The sequence below is a fragment of the Scylla paramamosain genome, unplaced genomic scaffold (assembly GCF_035594125.1).
Source record: "Scylla paramamosain isolate STU-SP2022 unplaced genomic scaffold, ASM3559412v1 Contig78, whole genome shotgun sequence".
Lineage (NCBI taxonomy): Eukaryota > Metazoa > Arthropoda > Malacostraca > Decapoda > Portunidae > Scylla > Scylla paramamosain.
In genome coordinates, this window is record NW_026973743.1 from 245,001 (window position 1) to 265,151 (window position 20,151).

The 20,151-nt window shown below is 38.8% G+C and overlaps 2 protein-coding genes across 5 annotated transcripts in view; one reads left to right on the plus strand and one right to left on the minus strand.

The window, feature by feature from the left end:
* Window positions 1-3,834: 3,834 nt before the first annotated feature.
* Window positions 3,835-20,151, minus strand: part of LOC135098734 (calcium-dependent secretion activator-like) — a 152,590-nt gene continuing 136,273 nt past the window's right edge. The window contains exons 7-8 of one of the 2 annotated variants that reach the window (XM_064001125.1): window positions 13,682-13,838; window positions 3,835-4,371 (exon numbers count right to left, since the gene is read on the minus strand). In XM_064001125.1, coding sequence (XP_063857195.1) covers window positions 4,214-4,371; window positions 13,682-13,838 — 315 coding nt within the window. In that variant the 3' untranslated portion in view covers window positions 3,835-4,213. Of the gene's footprint in view, window positions 4,372-13,681; window positions 13,839-20,151 lie in introns of those variants that run through there. The other variant, XM_064001126.1, reaches the window with a different exon arrangement.
* Window positions 15,226-19,826, plus strand: LOC135098732 (uncharacterized). Of its 3 annotated transcripts, none has more exons than XM_064001123.1 (3): window positions 15,226-15,376; window positions 15,494-16,747; window positions 18,422-19,826. In XM_064001123.1, the coding sequence occupies exons 1-2, from the start codon at window positions 15,318-15,320 to the stop codon at window positions 16,737-16,739; spliced, it is 1,305 nt and encodes a 434-aa protein (XP_063857193.1). In that variant the 5' UTR covers window positions 15,226-15,317; the 3' UTR covers window positions 16,740-16,747; window positions 18,422-19,826. The 3 variants fall into 3 exon arrangements, with proteins under 3 accessions (XP_063857193.1, XP_063857192.1, XP_063857194.1); XM_064001124.1 differs by lacking the exon at window positions 18,422-19,826 and having other exon boundaries at window positions 15,236-15,376; window positions 15,494-16,313; window positions 16,463-16,600; XM_064001122.1 differs by having other exon boundaries at window positions 15,227-15,376; window positions 15,494-19,826.

Below are 20,151 nucleotides of genomic sequence, written 5' to 3' on the forward strand. Positions count from 1 at the left end.
CTGCTGGTCACCCAGCCAGCTGTTCCCTACGGAAAGAGCTCAGAGCTCATAGTGACTGATCTCTGGGTAGGAGTGAGACCACTGACACACCAAACACCGAGACAGCGAGGTCACAATCCCTTGGGTTATATCGTGTACCTACTTGATGCTAGATGAACAGGGGCTACACATTGAGGCTCGCCCATTTGCCTTGCCGCACCGAGGATTTGAACCCAGGCCTTCTTGGTTGTGAGCTGAGCATGCTAACCACTACACTACAAGGTGTTTGTGTGTGTGTGTGTGTGTGTGTGTGTGTGTGTGTGTGTGTGTGTGTGTGTGTGTGTGTGTGTGTGTGTGTATGCGCATGTGTGTGTGTGTGTGTACTCATCTCCGTATAAAAACTAAAAATGTTTTAGTTTCCTACATGATGATGATGCCATATTGTTGCCAGACAACATGAAACTTACAACAGATGGGAAGATGATTTGATTCTGTGTGCTAAGGAAGAGAGCTGAAAGTTAATGACATATGTAACGTGGTAACATTTAAGAAGAGGAAATATAATACACTGGATTCTAGAAGGAGTTTGAGTGGAAAGACATTTAAGAAAAGAGCATTATTTGTCTAAGAAAAGAAATATCAGAAGTTGGATACATATAATACTTTGCCAGTATTGTTCAAACATAGCAAGATGGAATAGAAAATACTGGAAAGAGAATTCTGCATAGAACCTTCCTATCATAAATACCTATAGGTAAGATAAATCAATTTGTTCCAGCCACAAGTTTTCTAGGCATGCCCTTGATTTCCATGCAGAATCATTTCTTATAGTAACAAAACAGTCAACAAGACTGACTTCCAAGAAGCATGCCATAGATCCATACAGATGAGTTGGTATTCATGCACTGTGCAAGTAACAAGACTTGATTCATGGAACAATCACAAACTCAGATTTGATAAATGATATCTCCAGTGTAACTAAATGTGCCAATTTACCTCTTCAGGTCACTATTTAGTGTTGGCATCTCACACTCTTGAAGCAATGTCAAGATAAATTTTATAGTTCAGTACATAAATTAACCATTCTCTATATACTTGTACAAAGAATATCCATTACAATAAATCAGTAAAAACTTCTGAATAAAACCCACAATAGCAAAATTCTGCACTACCAACAAATGTGGTTTCCTTATTGCATGCACAAACAGAAAATACTCTTCCTTTCAATAAGTCTCTAAATGCCTAGACTTTGGTCTTAACTACAGAAACCTAAAGCAAGACTAACTACCTCTTATAATGTCTCAAGAATGATCATTAGGAACACCAATGACTGTAGATCATGTCATTGTCATTGAAAAGTCATGGGCAGTGACATTAATACTGCCAACAGATGTCCTGTAAAGACAGATCTATGGTTACCTAGAATTAAGTATATGCCAATGCTAAAAAGTTATTGATACATCCTTACTGTACTATGGAGTCAAAAAGATGTCAAATGAACCTTCCCTACACTTAACAATGCTCTTAGCTGTTAGGAAGGTGATGCCCTAATAGTAAGCACATAGAAGTAGTGAGTGCAGAAATCTGAGTTGCAATTCCACCCACAGCTGGCCACTTTTCAGCTATTGCTGTGTAAATTAAGAGCACCCACATACTACAATCTATCCTGCCTTCAACTGTGAGTGTGTTGGGAAATACTGGAGAGTATCATGAGCCTCCAGGCATCACTTAAAAAATTTGGTCTGCATTTCCACTCACTGATGATGATGATGACCAAACAAGCTTCCTGAACACAAACCTGCAGGTCAATCATCCAAGCTTCCAGTAACAAAGCCCACATGTGATGGATACCCAAAATGTGAAGAAAATAAACGAATAATGAAAAAAATAATAATCATTGAAAAATTCACATAAGATATCAAATAAATAATATTTGCAGTAGTCTTGCACTCTTCGAATGTCCCAAAAAATACTATGTAATGAACTTAATTAAATACCTGGCAAAGAAAATTGCATGCATGCCATTGATAAATTCCTCAATGGCATTAAACAAGAATATATACTACTTAGAAGCCAGATGTTGGCTTCTTTCTAGTCTCAGAAACATCCATCAATAACATGTGACTATGCAAGTACATAATCAGGCACAGTGGCTAAGGAAGACCCATTGATAGTACATTCCTGATGGTCCCTTGCTGTTTTTTTTTTTTTAGATAGGGCTGACTCTTTTAGTCTTGAGGAATTATATTGTTATAAGAAAAGATGTCATGATAATGCAACCCATTGATCACATAATGGGCTGATCATCTAAGCCTACGAAAATGCGGTAGTACAGACCAACAGCATACATCTTTAGCTTTCATGAAGTCCTCATTACAGTTACATATACTAGTTGCTTTCCCATCCTGCAACTCTGTCATATACTTCGGCACAAAAGGATGCAGTAGTTTTGATAAATGACTGGTCAGCAGCTGTCAGCTGCACTCAGAGGGAGATTTAAACACATAAAAGTGCTTGAAACATTTTGCCCAGCAATACTGTATATACATATGCATTTGAGTCTGATGTAAAACCATCAATCTGAATCGAAGTCAAAAGTATGGTACACATGGTTTGGAACTTCTTAGCTTAACATGCACATCAAATGTGATGTGCAACAAAATTATTTTGTAATCAAAAACTTGCCAAACATACCTCCTTGTTTCTCTTCAGAACTCTGGTTTTGAGGAGGGTTCTTTTGCTGGTTCAGGTTATTGTAAGTTTGATACATTTTTGTTTTTATACATAAATTTCTTATTTTCATGCAAGAGAATGACTTTCTATGACCTTTCACTGTAAAACTTTTTGGGTGGACAGCTCTAATCACAAGGTCTTTAAGAAAGTGAAGTACACTGAACCAATCGTGCCTTGACATTTCTTATTCTTAGATATTCATCAAATCTTTGTTTTTATACAAAATATTATGAACAGTTGCATCCTGAGAGTTCATTCTTTTGCTGTACTGTTTGAGTGTTGCAATATATGTACTCAGTTACAATGAATACAGCAATTGAGTAAGCCCTGCAGTTCAGTGAAATTTTTCAAGTATCTTCATCCCTCTATTCCAGCACTGTTATGTGAAGCTTAAGGGAAAAGCTTTGGACTATGGAGACAGGAGCTACTAATTCTTCGCCTCCTATGTCTTTTGCAAAAAAAAAAAAAAAAAAAAAAAAAATATATATATATATATATATATATATATATATATATATATATATATATATATATATATATATATATATATATATATATATATATATATATATATATATAATATTGACATCCCTGCTATCAAAGCTGCAAAAACAAACATGAAACATGACAGGGAGGCAGGCCTTTCAGTGCAAATTGCCCATGTAGTTGCCCAAAACAACAAGTATGGCCTATTGAGATTTGAATTTGTTTTGAAACATTTCTTTTATATTCCATAATTCACTAGAAACAAACAATGCTAAAAGAGATAGCTGACTACACTCACTCAACAATCCAACACAAGGTTTACACAGATTTGGGTGTGAATACTCCCACCATGGTAATACTAGTATCACAGCTGAAGTCTTTGTTACTTGAGAATGCTGACACTACTTGTATGTACATAAATCTGCATTGTGACTTCATTTTGCACACCTTTATTAACTTGATGTAGGATACTCAGCCTCTTCTGAGTTGGGTCTTCATTGAGATACTGAGTGTTGCATTACTTTGATATAAATTAATATGCACATAAATGCACAAAATTGAAATTGGAATATTAAACCAAATTATGAATAAACCTTGATTTAATGCAACAAATGTTAGAAGGATAGTAAACTCTAATGAGGATGGGATGATCTAATTTCAATATCACTATCTCCAGGTTTAAATTTCAGTCTATTCTAGAAAGCTGCTTTACATCTCACTCTATCCTGGAAATCAGAGTAGCCATATTCATGAGTTCATTCTCATTATATAAAAATAACAATATAAAAATCACATTACTGTTATGATAGTATCCCAGTTTTTACCAGTTCACATATTAAGAAAAAAAAATGTGTTACCTTATTTTCAGAAAATGCTAGTATAAAGATGTTGTTTCAGTATGACTGTAAAAAATGTATTAGTGCAAGCATAAAACAAAAATAACACAAATAAGAAAATAAATAAATAAAATATTATATTTTACTAAGCAAATAATTAATCTTGGATTGTGTGTTTTCTACCAACGGCCTCCTCCCTTATTCTCCCACCGTTCCTTCTCGAAGCCTTTGTGGATGGACTGGGCTATTGAAGACTCCATCAGATCCACATATCGAACAACCATTGGAGCGAATGTTTCTCTGAGGTGTTGATGAAACCGTCCATTTTTTAGGTTATCTGAGGGGGGGAAAAAAAAAATGAATATCCCATGTCATGGATTCCTCAGTTCATTATAAATAGAAAAGAAAAAAAAACTATAAACAGTTACTTATACCACTAAAAACTGTAACAAATACACATAATTAGAACATCACATCACTCTTAGATACTGAAGCACTGAGAGACTTTTCCAAAATTGGCTGTGAGAAGCAATATATATGTAAGTTTAAAGAAATGACCTAAAAGTCAACCTTTCATGTAATATCCAAAGTTACCCCCAATTCATAAGTGGTATTTTGTTGGGTTGGCTTTGTCTTTTCTTTTTACTGTCTATCCATAGAACATAATGAGATTCCTTTTAGTCTGTACAGGTCCAGTAATAATACCCTATCACTGGATATGTATGCATTCTCAGTGATTACTCATCCATTCTCATTCTTATTTTCACTTTTTATAAGTATTATATTGGCTTCAACCTGGGATAAGTACTATGCCTTTATGTTCAACATAAAACAACAAGCTGATGACCTGGATGGGCTTATATGGGCATGGTCAAATAAAGGTAATTTCTGGGAGTGTTCACTCATGTCCAATTCCTCTCATTTTCAACACCACCCTTCGGGGGAGATTATTAGTATTCCTGAAGTTAAAGATTGATAAAATCCATGGTAGTGCCACATACTCATACATGCTTGTGTTACTGTTGTGCTGATAGCAATCCATCACCATGATAATACATGCCACTGCCACTCTCTTTATCAAAACTTAAAAACACTTCTAATCGTAAAATATGCCATCAGATTTATATCCTGGGATGACACATAATCTGAAAATGTAAATGACAATAATTTTTACTCAGCTATAATAGCATCTCCAACAATTGCCCTGCCTCCTCTGTGCCAGCACCAAACAAAAGGGCTTGTGGCAAGAGGAGGGTGGGCAGTGTCATTGTGAAGTCAAGCTTGTGGCAAGACTTACTGCTTATTACTATGGTGTATGTTGCCTTCTAAAATTATGCAAGATGAATAATCTTTTTTTCCATTTTCTTATAAAAGAACTGGACCACCTACATAATTAACACAAAGGGCAGGTGACAAATTTTTCTGGCTACAAGATAAAGGATGGGTGATGGATTTTTCTGGTTTGTCTGTTCCTGCTCTCATTTTGGAGCTCACACAATAGCTTTTGGTCAGTGTGATTTCTGGGCCTTCACACAACTACTATACCCTCAACCAATGTCTCCACAATTGTCAAGATGGCAAGACCTACAATTTTTTTTTTCTTCTGCATCTGATTCTGAGCAAGATTTTCCATGACCAGTGTCTTCAATTCCTCATAAGTCAGTTCTTGATATGAGAAAATGTAAGGAAGGCCATGTGAGCCACAAATACAACACTTATGATGTCCATCATGTAAATGCTGAGCAGCGTTCTGAACTGAGGTCTGCCATGTCAATAAAAATACTGTGCTTCATCAAGCCAGCACAGAAAAACCACATGACCTAGAGACTTTGCATTTGTGTGAGATTAAAGAAGAAGGTTGGTTAAATTTAAAGCAAGCAACCCAGCCAATTTATGATGGAAATAGAATGATTTCCATGAAAATGTAAAAAACATTGCCATACAGGTGAGCAGTTTATAGCAGTATCTTCACCCTCTAGGGATTAATTATGATCCTTAACCCTTCACTATGATGATGCATGAGGTGCACCATTGCTCACCCATACAACCATCTGATGAAGCATCAGGCATGTCACTCCCACGTGATATACACATTTAGAGTTTGAAATCCCATTTTCTGGTACAGGCAGAACAGTGTGAGGTTCACATACGTCATTCACTCAGATCTGGCTCTACCCCATTCACCTGTCAGCCAATCATAAAACAATAAATAATTTCAGTACCACCCACATGGCAACTTTCCATGTTGGCAGTGGGGGGTGAGACTTTGAGGCTGATATGAGTTTGTCTATTTTCCATACATTATGGATGATCTTTCTGACAGTAGCAGGGATGAATCCCAGATGTGGATGAGAGTGATGATAATGATTCCTGTAGTGATGATGAGAGTGATGGCCCTGAGGTTGAGTTGAGGGAGGCTGAACAAGGTTGGAGGTTAATGTCAGACATGTTTTATGATGAGTGTCTTGATTTACCAAAGTAACTGTTTCTCAGTTCTTTGGACTCTTGGCAACTCATCACTTGTCTCTCTGATGCCTCCAAACTTTCCTTTGATGATGAGGTGGTTGGCATATTATGTGACTAGATGAATGAGAGTTGCCTAGTTATTTACCAAACATCCCGACAAAAATTGTCATGTGAACAGAATTATTTAAAACCCTGTTACACATGATGACATGTATAACTTTCTTGCTCAAAATTGGTTATAAAATTAAATAAACCGATAACAAAAACAGGTAAAATAGTTCTTGAAAAAGACAGAAAATATCAAATGCCAACTGCACTCTATGGAGAGTGACAGTGGCCTCGTCCTCGTACTGTGCTGTTGGGCTCACACTATGCGCTTTGTAGTGAAGGGGTTAATATGTTCTTTAGTAATGATGATAAAAAGAATGATGAAAATATCCTTAAGTAGTATTTTGAAATAATTTTCCATTACACATTACTAATCATCAATTGGGAACATGGTGATTTAGGTGGTAACTCATCTAAGTACAACAAAGTAAGTCCAGGATTCAAATTTCAGCTCACTATCAAGATTTATGTTGGGTGACTAGCTGGTCTAGAGTTTACCCAGCATCAAATGCATACCACCAGCAATGATTGAGAAGGTTAAGTGTGGTGAAGAAAAGAAGTGGCCAACTTACTCCATATGCAATGGATGGCACTACCAGTCCACTACCTTTGCTTCATGAGTATTGAGCACTGTCATTTTTTTTATTTAAAAAACTCAAATATACCATATATCCCCATGTATAGTTTGATCTCAAGCATAGGTTAACCCTTGATTTCTGGGCAGGAAATTAGTAATTTATGGTATATCTTGTACCACCTAAATGAAGGGCAGCAGCCTCCATCATCTACCTAATGAAACAAATTAGTAAACTTGGAATGCTGTGCTGGTAGGGAAGGCAGCAGTAATGGTGTTGCCATCTTGGGGATGTGACTTGATTACATATCAGACTTGCAAATAAAGATGAAATGGAATACAAGAAGACGGTGTATCATTGTAGCAAATAATAAGGAACTCTGTATGGCAAACATAAGGAATTCTATATGGCAAGAGCAATCAGCTGGATGTTGTACTATAGCCTGTGTGCAGCCACTTGCTATTGGTGTGTGTTCATATTTAAATGTCCTGTAACTTCTAAACCATGGCGTTAAAGGCATCTGACCAGAGAATATTTTCAACTTAGGGTGACTTAGTCTTTGATTTCTGAGGATATGTGATTTTCTAGATGGGACTCCCTATATATATATATATATATATATATATATATATATATATATATATATATATATATATATATATATATATATATATATATATATATATATATACAGTGGTACCTTGACTTGTGAGTTTAATTTGTTCTGTGATAGAACTCGTAACTCAATTTGCTTGTATGTCTAATGAATTTTTCCCACTGAAATTAACTGAAATGCTATTAATATGTTCCAGTCCCCCAAAAAACAAAAATTTTTTTGTTACATGTTTTTAAATACAGTTCATATAACCAACCTCTGTTTACCAGATTTATGGTGTAATGACCCCTTTAAAGCTATCAAACACTTGTTTTATTTTACAAAACTGTTTGCATATTATGGCATATTTCAAAATTATTGAATACTTGCTTTATTTTATGAACATCCTAGGTCTTAAGATGCAAGAGAATTGGCTGACACACAGTCAACTGCATGTTTGAGAGACTAATTGTGGGTGTGTAACAGCCAGCAAGTGACCTTGACAAAGGCCGATGACATCTCTCTCTCTCTGTCCTGCTCTGGCTTTGCTCATAAGCAGATTTATTTTTAGGCCTCTCCGCTAGTTATACTACTTCATTCAATGATTGTTTAATTTGTTGGCAGCTACCATGGATATGTCAGTGTTGAAAGCCTTGCTGTCTTCTCAGGAGCAGACTTACCCGGGCACCGTGGAGCTGCTATTTCAACAAATTAATGAGAAATTGAAATCCCTCCAAATAAATGTAAAGGACGTAATGAGTCTTGAATTCACCCAAAAGGAGATGAAAGATTTGAAGCAGGAAATAAAGCAAAGTAAGGAAGACAAGAAAACAATGAAGCTGAGCACATTTGCATGAATAAATTTGAGATAACAGAACAAATATATACAGTACCCTCCCAAGTTTCGCGCCTAGTCCTAGTCTTACCATATATATATATATATATATATATATATATATATATATATATATATATATATATATATATATATATATATATATATATATTTAACAGTTTTTGTCCTTGTACTTATATATATATATATATATATATATATATATATATATATATATATATATATATATATATATATATATATATATATATATATATATATATATATATATATTTAACACAGTGGAACCTTTTCAAACAAATCAGTTTTGAACAAATATTTTTACTCATTATTGCTTCTGTTGTGGTACCATAATTCAGTTCTCAAACAAAAAGTTATTTGATTTAAAATATCAAAAGGCATAGCAAAAGCTGCTGTTTGTTACTAATTTATAATTTCTATAAATATTTACTTCCTTTTTTTATATTTAGAGGAGAGGCATAAAGTGTAAGACAGTAGTTCAATCTTTGAAATAAGGTAAATGATCCCATTGAAAAACCTTGATGTAAACAAATAGTTTTTGGCATTCAGGAGTAATCCTGACCCACAGTGGCAGCTCGTGGCTGTTACTGATGGGGGAGCTGTCTCACATTCAGACAAATAAAATCTTAAATGCTTTTATTGTTATTGTTTAACATACCATTGATTGATAGATTATAAAGATAGATAGATAATTATTTAATTCTTTAGGTCTTATCCTAACAGTAAATGCTAGACTTCCTTAGTGCTGGCTTAGTCTATTTGAAAAGGAAGTCCATTCTCCTGTTCCTGTTTTGTGCAAACAGATCAATAACTTTTTCATTTAAACCTGGCATATTATTCATAGAAATCTTCTCTATTGAAATCATGGCAAGTGCAAGTTCTTTCAATGCAGAAACCGTCTTTGCTTCTTGTGCCATTTTGCAAAATACTGCTAGGCCTACCTGGGAAAAGAAAAAAAATACTATTTTATACGATGTTTCTGTGATTTTACACCATCTATGATAATCAAGATTGAGCACAAGCCATCACTGATCAATAATATTTTAAAATCATCCCTGACCAATTGAAAAACACGATTGAAAATAAGACCGACGCAATAACACTCACCTAGCCACAACAACGGCCGAGACAAGACTGCGCTGGCCGCAGTCCACACTCGCCATTCCGCCCGGGAAGCCTCCCCCCATTTCTCCCGGCTTTCGTATCATTAAATAGTAAATCATTTCTGTACTTCCTCATTGTTTTGCAGTATTTGTTTTTTTCATATAAACATATGAGAATTGGTGTTTTCATGTGAATGATAGTCAAACATAAATAAATTAACATTATTTTCGTGAATCCTAGAAATCCACTGGGGGGGCTGTAGTCTCGCAGTCCCTATTGACGAGCTGCCACTGCTGACCCACTTGTGGCTCACTCAGTGACCCCCAGTGCCATCACTACTGCATAACTGCATTTTTCCAGTAGCTTTTCCAAACAGCAAAATGTCTAACTCTTATGATCACCTTCATTTTGGTGGTAAATGGCTTGCTCCTCTCTGTGTCCCTCTGTAAGGCTTCCTTCACTAGATTGGTGACAAAGAGAATATCTGCACAGTCTAAACTCTAAACAGTATCTTCTGATGAGTTCTGTGTCACTAACTTCTTTCAATACATCCTTTCTAGATAAATCATTTGTGAGCTGGAGATGTGAAGCTGCCATCTTGGCTATGGGAGCATCTGTCACAAGCTGCTAAGAACATGGTAGGCTGGTGTCTGGGAATGGATTAATGCATTTTATATTGATTCCTAAGGGGAAAATAGTTTTGGTTTTCAAACACTTCGGATTTCAAATAGTATTTAGGAACTGATTAAGAGAGAGAGAGAGAGAGAGAGAGAGAGAGAGAGAGAGAGAGAGAGAGAGAGAGAGAGAGAGAGAGAGAGAGAGAGAGAGAGAGAGAGAGAGAGAGAGAGAGAGAGAGAGAGAGAGAGAGAGAGAGAGAGAGAGAGGAAGACAGAAGATGCCAGAGGCATGATGAATACCTGCCTGCACTCCCAAGTTTACTTTAAAAACTCACATGTCTTCCTAGTTTTCTTCCTATATTAATTTTGTCAACTTTGTCCCTTCCTATTGAGCTCAATTATAATATAATAGAAGGGTTGGTCTCTCCCCTCAAACTCATTAAATTTCACCCAGTCCCTCCCATAAGTGCACAATAATTTTTGCAAGACTGTAGTCCTTTACGAGTAAGCATAAGCGAGGGTGACTGAGTGTATGGCAGTTACCTGCCATACCCCTGGCCTCCCTCGTTCCTTCCCTGTTACCTGCCCCCTTTTCCTATGTCATGTGACTCACTCCCATGCATCTGAGGGAGCATGCAATGGCTGGAAGATGCATCCCATTGTCCTTGTTCAGTCAGGCACTTGTTGACATAAGGAAAGGACACAGATAGCTTGCTTGAATGATGGAGCACTGGCACATGAGTCAGAGGGATAAGTTAGAGGGCCATTATTAGTAACTATTGCCTGAGTGTTAGCAGCAGTATGCCCCTGCCTTTGCTAGGTAGGATAAGCACCAGTCACAGGCCTGGCTGAGTGTTATGCCAGTCAAATTGTGGTGGGCTATGAGTCTCATCCTCTCCATCATGGCATCCCAGTAGTTTGTGTTTTGTTGAGAGCCTGGGTCTGGTTCTCTAATCATCCCAGCCCTGTCTGTTGTGGTGTACTTGTGTCATTAATGTTTTTGTGATGTTAAATGTGACTGGCTTTCAGAACTTGCTGCTGGGAGCTCTGAAGCCAGAGGACTTCATAATTCTGTGTGCGTGTGGCTGTCTGTATTCCTCCAGGGGACTGCATATAGACTATTCATGTGCAGAAGGATATAATATTCTGTTTGGTGTGGGCTTTGGCCCATTATGTGGGAGGCTGTCCACAGAATATTACAAGACTCATCCCAGTTTGTCCTCTGTCCTAATTGTGCCCCCCCCGGCATTTGGGTTGTGACTCTTTCTCTGCAAGGAAGAGTTGATTTAATGTATATTATATTCCCTTCTCCATGGGTGGGTAAAAGGAGTGGCAGCCTCATAGATTTGATAGTTGCTGCCAACCCGTAGTTCCCTCAGTTACAGTAGACTTTTGAACGCAATTACTGAAGACAATTAATGTGTAGTCCAAGAGGACCTAAACTACTATACAATATAACCAATGAATCGGTTACTAAATATCAGATGGGTAGGGTTTTCCATAACACTGCCCTTTGATTTTACTGAGCATTTACACATTATTATTGGAATATATTTGAATGGCTTGCATACAGAAGCATTACAAAAGCTTGCACTTGGGTTGTTTTGAAAGTACATGATATCATTTTCTAATGAGAAAAATCACCATCTCTCTACTTGCAAACAGTACATCATTGCAACTTGGAACATATTTCTGTCCACCTGGCTTGGATGTGCTATACATATGTTACTGAACACTGATGAACAAGTCAAGTTCCATAGCTGAGATGGTACTGAAATGTACATAATCGGGGGTAAGATCTCTAACAATGACTCTTCAAGAAAATGGTTTTACATAAGATTTAAGGTACTGGAAAAAGGTATCCTCTATCCCCAAATACACTGGACTAAACTGGTGCCATTATTAAAGAGTATAATCTCATCCAAAAAAGGGCCATTAGGCCTTCAGGTCAGCAAAAAATGAGACAAGATGGATACTGCATTAGGACAATGCACCAGCTCACCAGTCACAAGTTGCACAGCAGACTCTTGATGACATGGTGTGGAAATGATAAGCCCTCTGCCCTATTCACTGGAACTGGCTTCGTGTGCTTCTTTTTATTCCCTGAGGTGAAAAAAAACTCTTCATTTTACATCCAGTACTCAAGCTATCATTATGATGGTGTCTTTAACATGGCAAAGAACTTTTCATCACTAGTAGGTGATAAAAAGTGCATTGCATGCTATGATTATTGCATGAAGCAATTCTGAAGACAGCTAATCTTATGTTGATGATTCATGTTTTAGACACATGAAGCCTGATATCATTGCTTTCAAAACGACCCTTATGTGTATAATTTCTCAGCCATATTTTTCTGCCTATTCTTTCCTTCAACTGCAATACAGAAACCAACTTGTTTATATTTTCAGGTCACATTAGTTGATCTCCACTACTATAGTTTATTACTTTCAATTTACTGCTTTGTTCTTTAAATCTTTATATCATTCTTAACCACTTAATTTCCCTGATCTACTAAAAACCAGCTCAATACAAAATCTTGAGCATCATAACTTGAATTATCAAAGATAAGTTTCTTTTACCTTTACAATTTCACAATTTATATGAAAACATCAATTTATATAAATCATCAATAAATAACACAGCTGCATTTAATTTTGCAGTATTTAAAGATGTGCATATTTGCCTCCTGACCTTCAACATTCATAAATTTGTTTAGGAATAACAGTCTCTATAGGGTGAATAAAAAAGAATAAATAAATATATAAAGAGCCAATTCTTGTAATAAATTTTAATAGGCAGCAGTTTTGAAAGACTATTTACATAGAACTGTGTTTCTCAGTTTCCATTAAATACAAAAAACAAATAAGAATAATAAGTAATTAAACAAAATAAACAAATTAATAAATAAAAATAAATAAATAAGGCAACTTTTCCATATGACAACCACCTCATTATATTATATTGCCTCTCTTTCCCCCACCATCCATTCCTTTTCCTTCATTGGAGTTATTCCAACTGCAAAGATTGCAATGGACATCAGCCAGAGATATTTAATATCTTGGAAAAAATTGTATCCTTCAGACTACTAAGATACACTATGTATATTATAACTTTAGATGCACTTGATAATGTTATAATCATTTTCTACTCACCATTATTTTGCACTCATAATACTCAAGACTGATTCTATCAAGTTTTCTTTAGTCTGAGTCCAAGACTGATTCTATCAAGTTTTCTTTAATCTGAGTCCAAGACTGATTCTATCAAGTTTCCTTTAATCTGAGTCCAAACACAGGAAAACTTACCATCTGTTCTTAGGTAGTCATTTAGTATCTGGAAGAGTGGGAAGGAGTCCCAGGTATCAGGGGGTTGTTCTGCTAATACTTGATCCATGTCCACAGCAAACAGGGACCAGAAGATCTCTGCGTGCTCCACTAAAAGGTCACTGAACCATGCAAATGCCTGCAAATAACAGGTCTCAAAGTTAAACTTGGGTGAACAGTTAAGCATCTTGTATACAAATAAAAACAGGTATAGGCATGAAAAATATGAATGGACAAAGAAATTTTTTAAATTTAGTAAAGAACATTTTTAATGTAAATAGTAAAATGAAGGCAAATGAAGTAAAATAAATGCAAGCTTTCCTCTGGTTTATAATAAATATCTGTCAATTAACCTATATAAAAATGAGAAGCAGTTGCTATCTGAAATTCACCAAGAGTCACACCATTCAGCCAATCTCTACCATGTTAGGGCAATAAACTTTCTTCACCTCATACTCTCTCTCTCTCTCTCTCTCTCTCTCTCTCTCTCTCTCTCTCTCTCTCTCTCTTCCATGTGTGTATATTGACTTAGTTGTGATATACAGAAAAAGAGCTATCCTTATAATGTACTGTCTCCATATCTAATATTATCCAATTTTCCTTCTTCATGAATGTTCCTTGTATGGACTATTTTCTCATCTAAATCATTCCGGGCTTCTATATTTCTGTGCTTCTGTACTTCTATGCTTCTTAATATCTCTCCTATAAATTATCCTTTCCACCTTTCTTCCATATCTACCTGTGTCTTTTTCATTCCACACTATGTCTTCTCTCTATTTGTTCCACTCCTTTCATCATACTGAACAATACAATTAAGTCTCTTTCCTTCTTCCTCATGTCTAAGGTTGTGTGTGTGTGTGTGTGTGTGTGTGTGTGTGTGTGTGTGTGTGTGTGTGTGTGTGTGTGTGTGTGTTTACCTAGTTGTATTTACCTAGTTGTGGTTTACGGGAGGGGAGTAATCTCATAGTATCCTGTCTCTATATCTATCCAGTTTGGTCTTAAAAGCATGGATAGTTACAGCATTGACATCTTCACTGAGTTCATTCCATTTGTTCACACTTCTATGAGGAAAACTACACTTCTTGATGTCTTTTCTACAGTCAACTTTCTTCAGCTTCTTATTGTGTCCCTCTGTAGTCTGTGTCTAAATTTATAAAACATTTTTTTGTCCACATTTTCCATACCATTTATCATTCTATAGGTGTTTATTAAATCTCCTCTCTCTCTCTCTCTCCTATTTTCAAGGGTAGGAATTTCCAGCATTTTTAATCTCTCTTCATAGGCTGACTTGCTCAACTCCGGAACCATCTTAGTGACTGCTCTTTGTACTCTTTCTAATTTTACAATATTCCTTTTTGTATGAGGAGACCACACCACTGCCGCATATTCCAATCTTGGCCTTATCATGGAAATCAACAACTTTTTATCATTCCTTCATCCAAATATGAGAATGCCATTTTTACTCTTTTTAACAAATTCATTGTCTCTCTAGTAATTTTACTTCGGCAAAATCACCTATCTGCTGGGCGGACATTTCCCATGAGAGAGAGTGCGTCACGCGCTGCCGGCAGTTGTTTGCTGATCGCCGCGTCGGGCAGACACGGTCATTCTGGGTCATATGGTCTCCCAAGTTTTTGCTGTTTTCTTTCAGATAAGGCCACGATACTTGTTACGCAGGTACAGTGCCTTCAACTTCGTTACCCGTTTTTGGGGCGAGTTGTATTATTGGTTTATCGGTCTCCACTGACGATGGAACTGTATGGGAAGCTTACGGCTTTGTTCTCCTTATCGCAGTGCGGCAGCCTTGTCGGAGTCTGGTGAAGCGTCCTCTGCCTCTCGATCCCCTTCCCCTCCTGCCCCACGTGCCTTCTGTGGGCCTTCTCCTCTCCCTGGGTCCACTGTTCGCCCTCAAGATGACGACGACAGGCACAGGGATCATTCATCTCGTCGCTTGAGTGGGAGGCATGGTTGCGTGAGATTACGTAACAGTGCTGACGCACGTGGTTCCCGCGGCACTTCTCCTGCTCCTCCCCCTTGGTCAGTTGTGTTGGACGCCTTGGCTGATTTGAGGGGTGAAGTGGAGGCCTTGCAGGCAGACAGACGGCAACTACCACCCCCTACTGGGTCGGCGCAGGTGACTGTGGAGGACAGTACTCTGGGGGGCTGGGGTTTGTCGCCTCCTTGTTCTGCCACTTTTTCTGGTTTCTCGGCCAGGATGAGTGAGGATGAGGCAGTGTCGATGCCTGCCGCCCCTGCTGACAGCACCTTAATTCAGGGCACTAAGGCCTTTGGTCCTTCTGACACGGTGGTTGCTGACATTGACAATAGAGTGGCAGAGATGGTAAACTTTCTCTTTGATAATGGTATGAGAGAGGAGGACTACAAGGCCATGTGTGAGGACGATGTTGTCAAGAGGCCTAATAACTGCCATGCTCTTGCGCCAGTGGAATGCAACCCACAGGTGTTGGAGGCCCTGAAGCTGGATGCCAGGAAGACAGACTTCCGCTTGGAGGTAAATAAGGACATCCTGCGGGCTTCAACCATTATCACCAAATCCTTAGTGGCACTGGATGATTTGGCTGAACAGGAAGGTAACCCCAAGTTGACACATGAGGTGAGCATGCTAAATGGTGCATTGGCATTGCTAGGCAATGCCAATCACAGGAACAATTTGGCCAGGCGTTTTGTCATGAAATGCGAGATAAACTATAAATATGCTCATCTTTGTTCAGATAAGGTGCCAATTACTCGCTTTCTGTTCAGTGACGATGTGTCCCAGTCTGCCAGACAAATTGAGGAAGCGGAGACACTGCGGAGTAAGTTCTCGCAGAAAAAGCCTGCCTTTACTAGCAAGTTCGCAGGTAAACGCCCTGGTGGATATTGGAACAAGCCTGCTAGTAGGGGATATTACGCCAGGTTCCAACCCTACGGGCAACAGAGGTATGGCTCCAGGGCTGCCCCACGACTGCCTTCCACTCATCAGGATGTGGAGCCAAAAAACTCCAAGGGCCGGGGCGGCCGCAGCAGGCAGCCCCAGTAAACTTACAGGCAAGTGCATGTTTTGAAGCTGGCAGACTACACTCTTTCCTGCATGAGTGGCGTAAAATTACCAGTGACCCTGTCATTTTGGATATTGTTCAGCATTGCCACCTTGATATTGATGTCGATAGTGTTCATCCTTTATTTTTTAATGATTTGGAATACAGGTTCAACACTGTGCAACAGGGGATAATTTCTGGAGAGATCAAAAAACTTTTACAGCTTAAAGTCATTAAAGTCACACACAAACAAACTCAGCAGGTTATCTCTCCTATTTTTTTTGCGAGAAAAGAAAAACGGGGAATTTCACCTGGTTCTTAACTTGGAGAGGTTAAACAAATACATACCATATAAACATTTTAAAATGGAAAATTTTGAACAGGCCATCAGGCTCATCAACCAGGGTGATTTCTTGGCTTCTGTCGATCTCAGGCATGCTTATTATTCTGTTAGGGTTGCAGATGAGCAACAATGATTTTTATGTTTTACATGGCAAGGTGTTATCTATTAATTCACCTGCCTCCCTAATGGCATTTCTGAGGGACCTCGGCTTTTCACCAAACTGATGAAGCCAGTATTTGCTACTTTAAGGCAGGAAGGATACACTATCACCAGCTTTATAGATGACACATTAATTTGCAGTAACTCTTACTCAGGATGTCTTCAGGCGATTCAGGCCACCATTTCTCTGTTGCAGAGGTTAGGCTTTTGTATCAATATGGAGAAGTCTGTTCTCACCCCCACACAATGTATTGAATACCTAGGCAATGTTATTAACACCAAGTTCATGACTGCCTCTTTACCTGAGCGTAGACTAATCAACATTCGCCAAGGATGTGCAGAATTTTTGTGTAAAGATGTTGCCCCCATTCGAGAGGTGGCCAGGGTGATTGGCCTCATGGTGGCTGCGATCCCAGCAGTGGAGTTAGGTAAACTTCACTACAGGAAGTTGGAGGGGGGAAAAATTGCCGCTTTGAAACAGGAGTATGGTAATTTTGACAGGCCTTTGAATATTACTGCAGACATGAAACTAGACCTTTCCTGGTGGTTAGACAATGTGGACAGACACCACAGACACATTTTTAGGCCAGGTACTGACATCGATTTATTTACTGATGCCTCCAGCCTTGGTTGGGGGGGTCATTTGGGGTGTCAGATTACAAGTGGTACTTGGTCCCTGGATGAAAAGGAGCTTCACATTAACATCCTGGAGATGAAAGCCATTCTATTCTCTTTGCAAGCATTTGAACATGAGCTGGAAGGTAGACATGTTAGAGTTTTTTGTGATAATACCACTGCCATAAACTATGTCAATGAAATGGGAGGCACAAAGTCCAAGTCCTGTAATGATGTTGCTACCCAGATTTGGGATTGGTGTCTGGAACATGACTCATGGGTTACATGCTCGCACATACCGGGGAAGGACAACACCTTGGCTGACGTAGCCTCTCGCAAGATTAATGACAGACATGAGTGGAAACTCGACTCACACATTTTTACTACCTTGTGTAATGTTTTTGGGACACCGTCCATTGATTTATTTGCCTCAAGGCTTAACAAACAGGTTAATACATTCTGTTCGTGGTTGCTAGATCCGGAGGCTAAATATTTTGATGCTTTTTCCTTGGACTGGTCAAACTTTGATTTGTCTTACATTTTCCCCCCATTCTTATTAATTGCTAGGTGCCTTCAGAAGTTACGTGCAGAGCAAGCACGAGGCTGGATGGTGGTTCCTCTGTGGCCGTCCCAGTTTTGGATGGGCATGCTGCTCCAGTTGCTAATAGACTTCCCACGTTTGATAACGAACAGGAGGAATGTTCTAACACACCCGTCCACAACAGATCCACACCCCATCATGTCCCACACGAGGCTCATGGCATGCCTTCTGTCAGGGAAAACTTGCAGAAACGAGGAGTTTCGCCGGCGGCTGCGGACATCATACTTGCCTCCTGGAAACCAGGTACTGAGAGGCAATACCGCCCACATGTCCAGAGGTGGTCGTTGTTTTGTGGTAGACGGAATGTCGATCCCACTTCTCCAACTGTAGATCACATTGTAAATTTTTTGACGGAAACCTTTGACAGGGGTGTGGGTTATGAGTGTGTGAACACTGCGAGGGGTGCCCTGTCTTCTCTCGGCATTGTGGTGGCCGGATGCAGGGCAGGAAATCACCCTTTGGTCATCCGATTCATGAGAGGGGTTTTCAATCTTAGAACTCCTCAGCCCAGGTACACTGACACTTGGGACGTCCAACCTGTCTTAGAGCAACTAAGGTCCATGTTCCCCTTACATGCATTAACCCTTAAAGAATTAACGCTAAAATTGGTTATGATGATGGACTTAACTCAAGCTGCCAGAATTCAAACTTTACAACTACTGTTAATCAGAGACATGCTCATTAATGAACACTCCATTTCAGTACAGTTGGGGGCACTCTTAAACAATCCAGACCAAATTTTAACATCAACAGGGTCACATTCCATCGTTACCCTAAGGATCCACGATTATGTGTCTGTAGCACTCTCCTGAGGTACATTGATGTGACTAAAGAGCTTAGACAGGATGAGATGCACACTGATGCCAGGCTCCTCATTAGCTTCATAAAACCCCACAAATCAGTTTCCAAAGACACTATTGCCCGTTGGGTCAGGACCATTCTCCGCATGTCCGGCATAGACATCTCAAAGTTTTCCGCTGGTAGTGTGCGGCCAGCAGCAGCTTCGAAAGCTGGAGTGGAGGCTGTCCCTGTCGCATGCATTATGGCTAAGGCGGGCTGGTCTAGGGAATCTACCTTTGCAAAATATTATAATAAGAACATTGTGGCTGCTTCTGACCTCTTTCAGGATGCAGTGCTAGAATAAGATATGATTTGGGTTTGTTGCTGCACTCCAGTGTTGCAGTACACGGATATTTTAAGTATTTAGTATCTAGTACCTTAGGTTTACCTTATGATGTGAACTGTTACCATATTTCAACATTGTTTGTAGATTGGATTAAGTTGGATGGAATGTACCTTATTTTATACACCAATTGTATGATTGTCTCATGTACAAGATCCTTCCATGGAATAATAGTTATAGTACTGTTTCTTGTGGGGCATTTCCTTTTTCCTCTCTACTATTGCATCCTCCCTCGTCATCCACATGGCTTCAAAGCCTCATGGGAAATGTCCGCCCAGCAGATAGGTGATTTTGCCGAAGTAAAATTAACAAAGTACACGAGACTTACCGTAGGTCAGTTGAAGTGTGCTTCTAATTTTTCGAGGCAAATCACCTCTGCTGGTGCGGAGATTTCACATGCCCTCCTCTCCCTCCCTACCTTAAGCTCTACAGGTTACTTAATTTCCTAATTGGTTCATCATGTGGATGTCGAGTCCTTGCTTTAAAGTCTGCCGGCAGCGCGTGACGCACTCT

Excerpts from the sequence above, each read along its gene's own strand:
- LOC135098732 (XM_064001123.1), top strand. The coding sequence starts at position 15,318 with ATGGTCTCCCAAGTTTTTGCTGTTTTCTTTCAGATAAGGCCACGATAC. Across the intron at positions 15,377-15,493 it reads CCACGATACTTGTTACGCAG|TGCGGCAGCCTTGTCGGAGT; the intron begins GTACAGTGCCTT and ends TCCTTATCGCAG.